General features: G+C 39.7%; 1 protein-coding gene across 2 annotated transcripts in view; it reads right to left on the bottom strand.

Moving 5' to 3' along the window:
• The window catches only part of Cpr (Cytochrome P450 reductase), a 93,312-nt gene that overhangs the window by 46,196 nt on the left and 32,116 nt on the right, over positions 1-15,000 (bottom strand). For both annotated transcript variants that reach the window (XM_070086639.1, XM_070086638.1), the window contains exon 3: positions 5,712-5,868. In XM_070086639.1, the coding sequence (XP_069942740.1) occupies positions 5,712-5,868 (157 nt within the window). The remainder of the gene's footprint in view (positions 1-5,711; positions 5,869-15,000) is intronic.

Raw genomic sequence — 15,000 nt, 5'->3', positions numbered from 1 at the left:
AGATTGTAAAAATTATAGGGGAAGGCAGAGTAGGGGTCGTCCTCAAAAGGGTTGGATAGAGGGGTTAAAGGATGTTGTGTGGGCGAGGAGCTTGGACTTCCAGCAAGCGTGCGTGAGCGTGTTAGATAGGAGTGAATGGAGATGAATGATATTTGGGACCTGACGAGCTGTTGGAGTGTGAGCAGGGCAATATTTAGTGAAGGGATTCAGGGAAACCGGTTATTTGCACATAGCCGGACTCGAGTCCTGGAAATGGGAAGTACAATGCCTGCACTTTAACCCTTTGAGGGTTTTGGTCGTACTAGTACGTCTTACGCGTAGGGGTTTTTGACGTACTAGTACGCATAAATTCTAGCGGCCTCAAATCTAGTGGGAGAAAGCTGGTAGGCCTTCATATGAAAAAATGGGTCTATGTGGTCAGTGTGCACAGTCTAAAAAAAATCCTGCAGCACACAGTGCATAATGAGAAAAAAAAAACTTTGTCCATTTTTTGGGAATAAATCAGCGACTTTGCAGTGTATTTTCGTATGGTATTTATTGTTGTATTCTAGTTTTCTTGGTCTCATTTTATAGAATTGAAGACATATTACAGAAATTGAGATGATTTTGACTGGTTTTACAATGAAAGGTGCCTTGAAATTGAGCTCAAAGTAGCAGAAATGTTCGATTTTTACAAAACTTCAAAAGTAAACAAATCGTGCCAAGCGTGCAATACACGTCAACTGGTGAGTCTAATATTCTTTCACAAGTGCACCAATAATATTTATACCATTTTTTACACTAATGCAGTAGTCTGCCTAACAGTAAATCTTATATTTTTTGTGAGAATAAAAATTCAAAGTGGAAAGCAAAAGAATATAAGAGGGGCCTTGAGACGTGACTAATGACTAGAGGAAATGTTATTTTAGTGCCAGGAATGTCTTTCTTGTTTATTCTGGACCCTATTCGGAAATTGGCATCTTTTGAAATTTGTGTGAAATTGGCAAAATTGCTAAATTCTGACCACTGTACTGGATAGTTGAATTTCATAAATGGGTGGTTTCTTGCACCCATTCGATAGAAAAAATGGAGTTCTAGCGAAATATTCATGTTTTTTGTCGACTAGTACAGTGAAATTGGCCGAAAATGGGGCTCAAAGTGGGCAAAATCGCCGATGCATAAACATTGCCGAGACCGCTAACTTTGCGAGAGCATAATTCCGTAAGTTTTCTATCAAATTTCAAACTTTTGGTGTCTTTATGATCGGGAAAAGATTCTCTATCTTTTCATAATAGAAAATATTTTTTTTTTTTTTAAATTTGGCCGGCCCTGAGAACGAGTTTCGGAGAGGGCCTGTCGACCCTCAAAGGGTTAAAGAAGGGGTTTTGGGATATTGGCAGTTTGGAGGAATATGTTGTGTATCTTAATACGTATGTATATAACTAAACTGTTGTATTTTGAGCACCTCTGCAAAAACAGTGATTATGTGTGAGTGAGGTGAAAGTGTTGAATGATGATGAAAGTATTTACTTTTTGGGGATTTTCTTTATTTTTAGGGATTTTCTTTCTTTTTGGGTCACCCTGCCTCAGTGGGAGACGGCCGACTTGTTAAAAAAAAAAAAAAAAAAAAAAAAGTTTACCGAGTTCCAGGTAGTAGGTTGGTAGACAGCAATCACCCAGGGAGGTACTACCATCCTGCCAAGTGAGTGTAAAACGAAAGGTTGTAATTATTTTACATGATGGTAGGATTGCTGGTGTCTTATCTGTCCCATAAGCATGCAAGATTTCAGGTACATCTTGCTACTTCTACTTACACTCAGGTCACACTATGCATGCATGTACAAGCATATACAGTGGACCCCCGCTTAACGATCACCTCCAAATGTGACCAATTATGTAAGTGTATTTATGTAAGTGCGTTTGTACGTGTATGTTTGGGGGTCTGAAATGGACTAACGTACTTCACAATATTCCTTATGGGAAAAAATTCGGTCAGTACTGGCACCTGAACATACTTCTGGAATGAAAAAATATCGTTAACCGGGGGTCCACTGTATATACACACCCCTCTAGGACTTCTTCTATTTTCTTACTAGCTCTTGTTCTTGTTTATTTCCTCATATCTCCATGGGGAAGTGGAATAGAATTCTTCCTCCGTAAGCCATGCATGTCGTAAGAGGTGACTAAAATGCCGGGAGCAAGGGGCTTGTAACCCCTTCTCCTATATACATTACTAAAGTTAAAAAGAGGAACTTTTGTTTTCTTTTTGGGCCACCCTGCCTTGGTGGGATACGGCCAGTTTGTTGAAAGAAGTTTACCGAGTATAATAGGTAAAGTGTATGGTAGGGTTATAATTGAAAGAATTAGAGGTAAGACAGAGAGCAGAATTGCAGATGAACAAGGAGGCTTTAGGATGGGTGGGGGATGTGTAGATCAGATGTTTACATTGAAGCATACAAGTGAACAATATTTAGATAAAGGTAGGGAAGTTTCCATTGCATTTATGGATTTAGAAATGGCAAATGATAGGGTGGATAGGGGAGCAATGTGGCAGATGTTGCAAGTGTATGGAATAGGTAGTAAGATATTAAATGCTGTAAAGAGTTTTTATGAAGATAGTGAGGCTCAGGTTAGGGTGTGTAGGAGAGAGGGAGATTACTTTAAAGTAAGAGCAGGTCTTAGACAGGGATGTGTAATATCACCATACTAGAATGTTGGGGGGAGGGGTAGGATTAAATTACAGTGAATCAAATAAGTACAAAATGGGAGTTGATAGTTACTTTTTGCTGATGATACTGTGCTTTTGGGAGATTCTAATGAGAAGTTGCAAAGGTTAGTGGACGAGTTTGGGAGGGTGTGTAAAGGATGAAAGTTGAAAGTGAACACAGATAAGAGTAAGGTGATGAGGGTATCAAACGAGTTAAGTAGAGAAAAACTGGATATGACAATGGAGGGAGGGAGGTAGTATGGAAGAAGTGAATGTGTTCAGATATTTGGGAGTAGGTTTGTCAGCAGATGGGTTTATGAAGAACGAGGTAATCACAGAAATGTTGAAGGAAAAATTGAGTGATGCACTGAGGTATCTGTGGAGACAAAAAAAAAAATCATACACAGAGGTAAAGAAGGAAATGTACAAAAGTATAGGGGTACCAACACTCTTATATGGGTGTGAAGCATGGGCTGTAAGTGCTGCAGCAAGGAAGAGGTTGGAGGCAGTGGAGATGTCATGTCTAAGGGCAGTGTGTGGTGTAAATATCCAAAGAATTCATTGTGTGGAAATTAGGAGGAGGTGTGGAGTTACTAAATGCATTATTCAGAGGGCTGAAGAAGGGTTGTTGAAGTGATTTGGTCATTTAGAGAGGATGGAGCAAAACAGGATGACCTGGAAGGTGTATAAATCTGTAGTGGAGGGGAGGAGGGGTAGGGTTCGTCCTAGGAAAGGATGGAGGGGGGAGGTAAAAGAAATTTTGTGTGCAAAGGGCTTGCATATGCAGCAGGCATGTGTTAGCGTGTTAGATAGGAGTGAATGGAGATGAATGGTGTTTTGAGACCTGAGGAGCGGGAGTGTGAGCAGGGTAATATTTTGTGGTGGGATTCAGGGAAATTGCTTAGCTGGACTTGAGTCCTAGAGGTGGGAAGTACAATGCTTACACTTTAACCCTTTCAGGGTCGGCAGGACCTCTCCTAAACTTGTTCTCAGGGTAGGAAATTTTTTGGAAAAAAAAAAAAATCTTATGAAATGATAGAGAAACTTTTCCTGGTCATAATGACTCCAAAAGCATGAAATTTTATGGAAAACTTATGGAGTTATGCTCTCACAAAGCTAGCAGTCTCGACGATGTTTACGCATCGGTGATTTCACCCACTCTGAGCCTTATTTTCAGCCAATTCCGATGTACCAGTCGACAAAAATCATAACTATTTTGCTAGAACTCCATTTTTTCTATCGAATGAGTACAAGAAACCACCCATTTACCAATTTCAACTATCCAATAAAATGGTCAGAAATTGGCAATTTTGCTAATTTCACACAAATTTCAAAAGATGCCAATTTACAAATAGGGTCCAGAATAAACAAGACAGACATTCCTGGCACTAAAATAACATTTTTTCTGTTCATTAGTCACTTCCCCAGGCCTCTCTTACATTTCTTTTGCTTTCCACTTTGAATTTTTATTCTCACAAAAAATAGAAGATTTACCGTTATGCAGACTACTGCATTAGTGTAGAAATGATATAAATAATATCAGTGCACTTGTAAAAGAATATTAGACTCACCAGTTGATGTGTATTGGACGCATGGCATGATTTGTTCACTTTTGAACTTTGGCAAAAATCAAACATTTCTGCTACTTGGAGCTCAATTTCAAGGTACTTTTCATTGTGAAACCAACCAAAATCATCTCAATTTCTGTAATATGTCTTCCATTCTATAAAATGAGACCAGGAAAACTAGAATACAACCATAAATAGCATATGAAAATACACTGCAAAATCGCTGTTTTAAAGCAAAAACACGGTCGGAGTTTTTTTTTCTCATTATGCACTGTGTGCTGCAGGACTTTTTTTATACTGTGCTCACTGATCACATAGACCCATTCTTTCATATGTAGGCCTACCAGCTTTCTCTCGCTATATATGAAGGCACTAGAATTTATACATACTAGTACAGCACCAACCCTGCTATGCAAGCAGTACTAGTACAGTACCAACCCTGAAAGGGTTAAAGGAAGGAAATAGGATACTGGCTGTTTGGAGTGACATCTAAATTGTCATATCTGGGTGCCTTTTTTGAGTCACCTTGCCTTGGTGGGAGACTTATGTAGACGTAAGGTATTACTAAAAATCAATAGAAATGGATTTGCAAATTCTGCAGCAGGTTTAGTTACAAGAGCAGACAGCAAGTACTACAACGATGGAAACCTTTAATATATTAATAAAATAATACTGAAAACTAGACACCACCAGCTTAGTTCTGCTCTTGTAAATATAAACAAAAGATTACAGAGCTTTAATTTCAAAAGAAATGCCAATGATGATTTCCCTGAACATGATACAATGTCGCACAAGATCACAAAGTACTGCATAATAGCAAATACAACATAACCAATAAGTCTTGAAGTCAATCAATATTTACATTATTTCCAAAGCCATGCAAGAAATAGGTAAATGTCATATGCACTGATCAAGATATTTTTTAAGGAAACACTGTTCCACAAGTGACGAAAAGACTGAGAAACCACTTGTGGGGAGGAAGTATTTCAAATTCAAAATTCAAAAATTTATTTCTTTGCATAGTATACAATATGCAGTTTACATGTAGTAAAATACTGTTAAGCACAAAGAAAGCCACTAGCAGGCATGAGCATTTCAGGCAGACTAATACTAATGCTTACAGATTACTTAAAACTAGACACAGGTTATGGAGTGGTGAATTTTAATTATACATGTCCTTTACCCATAACTTGTCTATCACTACATCACTCCACTATACAAGAAACATTTTTCAAGTACATAGCAAGAGTCCTGCTTATATCTTATAAGCTATTTTTATCATTTTTTCTACTCTCGTTTCAATAGCCTCAGCCATTTACTTGTGCTCCTACAAGACTAATCAACAGTAATGATTTAAAAACATACCTAGGAACATATTAAAAAAATTCTTTTAATAAATTATTTAAAAATGTCAAAGACTATCACTTATTAAATTAAGACAATGTCCTAGTATTTACCTTCATACCAAAGCGGGTAGCTTCTTTAGCTAGTCGTCCGGCAAATTCTTCTGCTGTTCCAGTTTGAGAACCATAAAACACTACAACGTTTCTTCCTGATGATTTCATTTTGGATACAAAGCTATTGTCATTTGGGCGCGACTGTAGTTGTGTGGGGCTAGACAATAAGAACAAATAAGAAAATACATATACTACTGTACTGAATAGTAAGATGTATTTCAATAAATTTATTAACTGCAAAAATATGTAATACTTATTAAACAGCACACCCTAGTAGTTCATTATATAATCACTAAATAACAAAAAAAGGCACAATACCGTGACTGGAACGATACACAAATAACCCGCAAGTAGAAGAGAGGAGCTTATGACGATGTTTCGGTCCGACTTGGGCCATTTACAAATTCACACTGACCGAAACGTCATTGTAAGCTCCTCTCTTCTATGTGCAGGTTATTTGTGCATGATAACTAAATGCTTTTCTATTAGGTAATGAGAAGTAGTAGCTAGGTTTGCAGTGATGAAAGAAAGGTTTTCAAATGAACAGGAAAGTTTCTAGTACAGGTACAACATCAATTTTCTGGACACAGATGGTCCAGAACCAAACAAATTTAAGAGCAGGAACTTGAAATTCCTGTGGCAGTGTATTTACCACCAAACTGTACATCACTTATCGCTCCCCAAGATCAAAGAATTCTGCGCTCTCTGAAGACGGAAAAATCAGTAATCTGGAAAAGCTTTGGAACCAAAGGTTCAGAAAAATCTATGTTGTACCTGTACTATTGTGCCATATGAAACTTTATCTCCAATTTATGGGTTAATTATGAATACCTGTCCATACCTGGTGCTAATGTATTGAAAAAATACCACAAAAAAAGAAAAGAAGAGATAAGTCAACTGAGGCTATTGCATATTTCCTTGAGAAATCAAGCATTTAAATATGTTTACAAATATACTGAACTTTGTTGAAGTAGTTATCAAGGTATACCTTACTTTACTGATAGTGAAAAATAAATTAAAATTTCAAAATGTTCAAAGTTATTTATAAGAATCAGCAATTACCAAACTATCAGTTTCAACCACTAAGCTCACATCTAGCAGAAAAGTGAGTGCTTAAGTCCTGCATTCCGTATTACTACTACAAGAAACAAAATAAAAATTATATTTTCAAAATACATGTATACATAACTGTTACAAATTTAAGTGACATGTATTTAAATGTTCCTTCCTCCGTAAGCCATGTGTGTCACAGGAGAAAGGGGCTAGTAATCCTTTCTCCTGTACTCACCTAGTTGTGGCTGCAGGGGCCGAGTAACAGCTCCTGGCCCCACCTCTTCACTGGCCGCTACTGGGTCACTCTAACTGCACCATTAGCTTTATCATACCTCTGCTTAAAGCTGTGAATGGATCCTGCTTCAACTACATTGCTTCCCAAACTATTCCACTTCCTGACTACTCTGTGACTGAAGAAATACTTCCTAATATCCCTGTGATTCATCTGTGTCTTCAACTTCCAACTGTGTCTCCTTGTTGTCTCTGTCCACCTTGTCAATTTCTTTTTGGGTCACCCTGCCTCAGTGGAAGACAGCCAATGCATGAAAAAAAAAATGTGCTTGCACTCTTAGGGTGGGGTGAAGAAGTTGTAGTTCTACAGGCCATTTGAACTGTGATGTCTGTATGCTTCTGGCAACACAGCGATTGAATGAATTACAGCAAGTTTTTTCTTTTCTGTCACCCTACCTCTGTGGGAAACAGTATACTATATTAATTTTTTGTTTTTTTTCAACAAGTTGGCCGTCTCCCACCGAGGCAGGGTGACCCAAAAAAGAAAGAAAATCCCCAAAAAGAAAATACTTTCATCATTCAACACTTTCACCACACTCACACATTATCACTGTTTTTGCAGAGGTGCTCAGAATACAACAGTTTAGAAGCATATACGTATAAAGATACACAACTATCCCTCCAAACTGCCAATATCCCAAACCCCTCCTTTAAAGTGCAGGCACTGTACTTCCCATTTCCAGGGCTCAAGTCCGACTATATGAAAATATCCGGTTTCCCTGAATCCCTTCACTAAATATTACCCTGCTCACACTCCAACAGATCGTCAGGTCCCAAGTACCATTCGTCTCCATTCACTCCTATCTAACACGCTCATGCACGCTTGCTGGAAGTCCAAGCCCCTCGCCCACAAAACCTCCTTTACCCCCTCTCTCCAACCCTTTCGAGGACAACCCCTACCCCTCCTTCCTTCCCCTATAGATTTATATGCTTAACATGTCATTCTACTTTGATCCATTCTCTCTAAATGACCAAACCACCTCAACAACACCTCTTCTGCCCTCTGACTAATGCTTTTATTAACTCCACACCTTTTCCTAATTTCCACACTCCGAATTTTCTGCATAATATTTACACCACACATTGCCCTTAGACAGGACATCTCCACTGCCTCCAACCCTCTCCTCGCTGCTGCATTTACCACCCAAGCTTCACATCCATATAAGAGTGTTGGTACTACTATACTTTCATACATTCTCTTCTTTGCCTCCATAGATAACGTTTTTTGACTCCACGCACCACTCACCTTTTTTCCCTCATCAATTCTATGATTAACCTCATCCTTCATAAATCCATCCGCTGACACGTCAACTCCCAAGTATCTGAAAACATTCACTTCTTCCATACTCCTCCTCCCCAATATTATATCCAATTTTTCTTTATCTAAATCATTTGATACCCTCATCACCTTACTCTTTTCTATGTTCACTTTCAACATTCTACCTTTACACACATTCCCAAACTCATCCACTAACCTTTGCAATTTTTCTTTAGAATCTCCCATAAGCACAGTATCATCAGCAAAAAGTAACTGTGTCAATTCCCATTTTGAATTTGATTCCCCATAATTTAATCCCACCCCTCTCCTGAACACCCTAGCATTTACTTCTTTTACAACCCCATCTATAAAAATACTAAACAACCATGGTGACATTACACATCCCTGTCTAAGACCTACTTTTACTGGGAAGTAGTCTCCCTCTCTTCTACACACCCTAACCTGAGCCTCACTATCCTCATAAAAAATCTTAACAGCATTTATTAACTTACCACCTATTCCATATACTTGCAACATCTGCCACATTGCTCCTCTATCCACTCTATCATATGCCTTTTCTAAATCCATAAATGCAATAAAAACTTCCCTACCTTTATCTAAATACTGTTCACATATATGCTTCAATGTAAACACTTGATCTACACATCCCCTACCCACTCTGAAGCCTCCCTGCTCATCCACAATCCTACATTCCGTCTTACCTCTAATTCTTTCAATTATAACCCAGCCGTATACTTTTCCTGGTATACTCAGTAAACTTATTCCTCTATAATTTTTACAATCTCTTTTGTCCCCTTTCCCTTTATATAAAGGGACTATACATGCTCTCGGCAATTCCTAGGTACCATCCCCTCTTTCATACATTTATTAAACAAAAGTACCAACCACTCCAACACTATATCCCCCCCTGCTTTGAACATTTCTGTCATGATCCCATCAGTTCCAGCTGCTTTACCCTCTTTCATTCTACGTAATGCCTCACGTACCTCCACCACACTTACATTCTGCTCTTCTTCACTCCTAAAAGATGGTATACCTCCCTGGCCAGCGCATGAAATTACCGCCTCCCTTTCTTCCTCAACATTTAAAAGTTCCTCAAAATATTCTCGCCATCTACCTAATACCTCTCTCTCCCCATCTACTAACTCCCCTACTCTGTTTTTAACTGACAAATCCATACTTTCCCTAGGCTTTCTTAACTTGTTTAACTCACTCCAAAATTTTTTCTTATTTTCACTAAAATTTCTTGACAGTGCCTCTCCCACTCTATCATCTGCTCTCCTTTTGCACTCTCTTACCACTCTCTTCACCTTTCTTTTACTCTTCATATACTCTGCTCTTCTTATAACACTTCTGCTTTGTAAAAACATCTCATAAGCTACCTTTTTCTCTTTTATCACACCCTTTACTTCATCATTCCACCAATCACTCCTCTTTCCTCCTGCCCCCACTCTCCTATAACCACAAGCTTCTGCCCCACATTCTAATACTGCATTTTTAAAACTATTCCAACCCTCTTCAACCCCCCCCCCCCCACTACTCATCTTTGCACTAGCCCACCTTTCTGCCAATAGTCGCTTATATCTCACCCGAACTTCCTCCTCCCTTAGTTTATACACTTTCACCTCCCTCTTACTTGTTGTTGCCACCTTTCTCTTTTCCCATCTACCTCTTACTCTAACTGTAGCTACAACTAAATAATGATCCGATATATCAGTTGCCCCTCTATAAACATGCACATCCTGGAGCCTACCCATCAACCTTTCATCCACCAATACATAATCTAACAAACTACTTTCATTATGTGCTACATCATACCTTGTATATTTATTTATCCTCTTTTTCATAAAATATGTATTACTTATTACCAAATTTCTTTCTACACATAGCTCAATTAAAGGCTCCCCATTTACATTTACCCCTGGCACCCCAAATTTACCTACTACTCCCTCCATAACATTTTTACCCACTTTAGCATTGAAATCCCCAACCAACATTACTCTCACACTTGATTCAAAACTCACCGCGCATTCACTCAACATTTCCCAAAATCTCTCTCTCTCTCTCCTCTACACTTATCTCTTCTCCAGGTGCATACATGCTTACTATAACCCACTTTTCATATCCAATCTTTATTTTACTCCACATAATCCTTGAATTAATACATTTGTGGTCCCTCTTTTCCTGCCATAGCTTATCCTTCAACATTATTGCTACTCCTTGTTTAGCTCTAACTCTATTTGAAACCCTTGACCTAATCCCATTTATTCCTCTCCATTGAAACTCTCCCACCCCCTTCAGCTTTGTTTCACTTAAAGCCAGGACATTCAGCTTCTTCTCATTCATAACATCCACAATCATCTCTTTCTTATCATTTGCACAACATCCACTCACATCCAGACTTCCCACTTTGACAATTTTCTTCTTCTTATTCTTTTTAGTAATCTTTACAGGAAAAGGGGTTACTAGCCCATTGTTCCTTCACATTTTAGTTGACTTTTACAACACGCATTCCTTACGGAGGAAAGATTCTTATTCCACTTCCCCATGGATATAAAAGGAAAAGTAATAAGACCAAGAACTATTAAGATAAAATCAAAGAAAACTCAGATGAGTGTGTATAAATAAACGTGTACATGTATGTGTAGTGTGACCTAAGTGTAAGTAAAAGTAGCAAGACATGCCTGTAATCTTGCATATTTATGAGACAGACAAAAGACACCAGCAATCCTACCATCATGTAAAACAATTACAGGCTTTCGTTTTACACTCACTTGGCAGGACGGTAGTACCTCCCTGGGTGGTTGCTGTCTTCCAACCTACTACCTATAAATATATATATATATATATATATATATATATATATATATATATATATATATATATATATATATATATATATATATATATATATATATATATATATATATACATACATACATACATACATACACATATATATATTTCATACATTTTGAAAAGCCCCTGGTTATGCAAAGCATTTCCAACAGACAAACTAAATTTAATTTTTTTTAACACACAGGCCATCTCTCATCAATCTAGGGTGACCTGAAAAAGAAGAAACAAGTTTCATTATCACTCACTCCATTACTGTTTTACCAGAGGTGCACCAATGCATCAATTCAGATGCCCCTCCAAACTGCAAATATTCTCATCCCTTCAGAGTGAAGACACACTATCACCACCTCCAGGACTCAAGTCCAGCAAACTCGTTTCCCTGAATCCCCTCTCGTTACCTTGCTCACACTAAAACAGCAATGTTATAAAAACCACATGCCTCCACTCAATCCTATTTAACACGCTCACGCTGCTTGATGTCTAAGCTCCTCGTATAAAAAATTTCCTTTACCCCCCCCTAGGAGGGAGGGGGTAAAGGAGATTTTCCTAGAGTGGCCCCTACCCCACCTTCCTTCCACTACAGGTTCATACACCCCTCCAAGTTATCCAATTTTACTTCATTCTCTTTAAATGTCCAAACCATCAGAACAATCCCTCCTCAGCCCTCTGGATAATACTTTTAGAAACACTGCACCTCCTTCTAATTTCCAAACTACAAATTTTCTGCATAATATTTACATACAAATCATGGAATGGGTGGGGTTTGAACCCATGGTAGGCAATTCGTTTGCAATCTTGTTACTATTATGATTTCATTAGTCATTTACACCACATGTTGCCCTCAATGGCCACCTCCTCAATGTAACATTCACAACCCATGCTTCACACCCATGAAAGAATGTTGATACCAATATACTCTCATAATTACCCTACCAGCCTCTATGGATAATGCTCTTTGTGTCCACAAATGCCTCAATGCGCCACCCACTGTTTTCCTCATCAAGGCTTTGGTTCATTTTGTCTTTCGTAGACCCGTTTGCCAACAAGTCCACTTCAAAATATATGAACAAATTCACTTTCTCCATACTCCCTCTTTCCAATATGATATTACCTGGAGTTTACCTGGAGAGAGTTCCGGGGCCAACGCCCCCGCGGCCCGGTCTGTGACCAGGCCTCCTGGTGGATCAGAGCCTGATCAACCAGGCTGTTACTGCTGGCTGCACGCAAACCAACGTACGAGCCACAGCCCGGCTGATCAGGAACTGACTTTAGGTGCTTGTCCAGTGCCAGCTTGAAGACTGCCAGGGGTCTGTTGGTAATCCCCCTTATGTATGCTGGGAGGCAGTTGAACAGTCTCGGGCCCCTGACACTTATTGTATGGTTTCTTAACGTGCTAGTGACACCCCTGCTTTTCATTGGGGGGATGGTGCATCGTCTGCCAAGTCTTTTGCTTTCGTAGTGAGTGATTTTCGTGTGCAAGTTCGGTACTAGTAACTCTAGGATTTTCCAGGTGTATATAATCATGTATCTCTCCCGCCTGCGTTCCAGGGAATACAGGTTTAGGAACCTCAAGCACTCCCAGTAATTGAGGTGTTTTATCTCAGTTATGCACGCCGTGAAGGTTCTCTGTACATTTTCTAGGTCAGCAATTTCACCTGCCTTGAAAGGTGCTGTTAGTGTGCAGCAATATTCCAGCCTAAATAGAACAAGTGACCTGAAGAGTGTCGTCATGGGTTTGGCATCTCAAGTTTTGAAGGTTCTCATTATCCATCCTGTCATTTTTCTAGCAGATGCGATTGATACAATGTTATGGTCCTTGAAGGTGAGATCCTCCGACATGATCACTCCCAGGTCTTTGACGTTGGTGTTTCGCTCTATTTTGTGGCCAGAATTTGTTTTGTACTCTGATGAAGATTTAATTTCCTAGTTTTTAGCATATCTGAGTAATTGAAATTTCTCATCGTTGAACTTCATATTGTTTTCTGCAGCCCACTGAAAGATTTGGTTGATGTCCGCCTGGAGCCTTGCAGTGTCTGCAATGGAAGACAGTCATGCAGATTCGGGTGTCATCTGCAAAGGAAGACACGGTGCTGTGGCTGACATCCTTGTCTATGTCAGATATGAGGATGAGGAACAAGATGGGAGCGAGTACTGTGCCTTGTGGAACAGAGCTTTTCACCGTAGCTGCCTCGGACTTTACTTTGTTGACTACTACTCTCTGTGTTCTGTTAGTGAGGAAATTATAGATCCATCGACCGACTTTTCCTGTTATTCCTTTAGCACGCATTTTGTGCGCTATTACGCCATGGTCACACTTGTCGAAGGCTTTTGCAAAGTCTGTATATATTACATCTGCATTCTTTTTGTCTTCTAGTGCATCTAGGACCTTGTCGTAGTGATCCAATAGTTGAAACAGACAGGAGCGACCTGTTCTAAACCCATGTTGCCCTGGGTTGTGTAACTGATGGGTTTCTAGATGGGTGGTGATCTTGCTTCTTAGGACCCTTTCAAAGATTTTTATGATATGGGATGTTAGTGCTATCGGTCTGTAGTTCTTTGCTGTTGCTTTACTGCCCCCTTTGTGGAGTGGGGCTATGTCTGTTGTTTTTAGTAACTGAGGGACGACCCCCGTGTCCATGCTCCCTCTCCATAGGATGGTAAAAGCTCGTGATAGGGGCTTCTTGCAGTTCTTGATGAACACGGAGTTCCATGAGTCTGGCCCTGTGGCAGAGTGCATGGGCATGTCATTTATCGCCTGTTCGAAGTCATTTGGCGTCAGGATAACATCGGATAGGCTTGTGTTAATCAAATTTTGTGGCTCTCTCATAAAAAATTCATTTTGATCTTCGACTCTCAGTCTGGTTAGCGGCTTGCTAAAAACTGAGTCATATTGGGACTTGAGTAGCTCACTCATTTCCTTGCTGTCATCTGTGTAGGACCCATCTTGTTTAAGTAGGGGCCCAATACTGGACGTTGTTCTCGATTTTGATTTGGCATAGGAGAAGAAATACTTTGGGTTTCTTTCGATTTCATTTATGGCTTTTAGTTCTTCCTGCGATTCCTGACTCCTATAAGATTCCTTTAGCTTAAGTTCGATGCTTGCTATTTCTCTGACCAGTGTCTCCCTACGCATTTCAGATATACAGTGGACCCCCGCTTAACGATCACCTCCAAATGCGACCAATTATGTAAGTGTATTTATGTAAGTGCGTTTGTACGTGTATGTTTGGGGGTCTGAAATGGACTAATCTACTTCACAATATTCCTTATGGGAACAAATTCGGTCAGTACTGGCACCTGAACATACTTCTGGAGTGAAAAAATATCGTTAACCATGGGTCCACTGTATTGACCTCTTTTAGCCACTCTGTTATTCTTTTCCGTCGCCTGTAAAGGGAGCGCCTGTCTCTTTCTATTTTACATCTACTCCTCCTTTTTCTTAGAGGAATAAGCCTTGTGCATACATCGAGTGCCACCGAGTTAATCTGTTCTAGGCATAAGTTGGGGTCTATGTTGCTTAGTATATCTTCCCAGCTTATATCGGTTAGGACTTGGTTTACTTACCTGGAGTTTACCTGAGAGAGTTCCGGGGTCACGCTTCCCCGCCCGGGTCTGTGACCAGGCCTCCCTGGTGGATCAGAGCCTGATCAACCAGGCTGTTGCTGCTGGCTGCACGCGAAACCAACGTCATTTGCAGCCACAGCCCGGCTGATCAGGAACTGACTTTAGGTGCTTGTCCAGTGCCAGCTTGAAGACTGCCAGGGTCTGTTGGTAATCCCCCTGTGTGTGCTGGGAGGCAGTTGAACA

Source organism: Cherax quadricarinatus, chromosome 19 (genome assembly GCF_038502225.1).
Source record: "Cherax quadricarinatus isolate ZL_2023a chromosome 19, ASM3850222v1, whole genome shotgun sequence".
NCBI lineage: Eukaryota > Metazoa > Arthropoda > Malacostraca > Decapoda > Parastacidae > Cherax > Cherax quadricarinatus.
The sequence above is the reverse complement of the archived record's forward strand: the minus strand, read 5'-3'. Positions and strand labels throughout refer to the sequence as shown.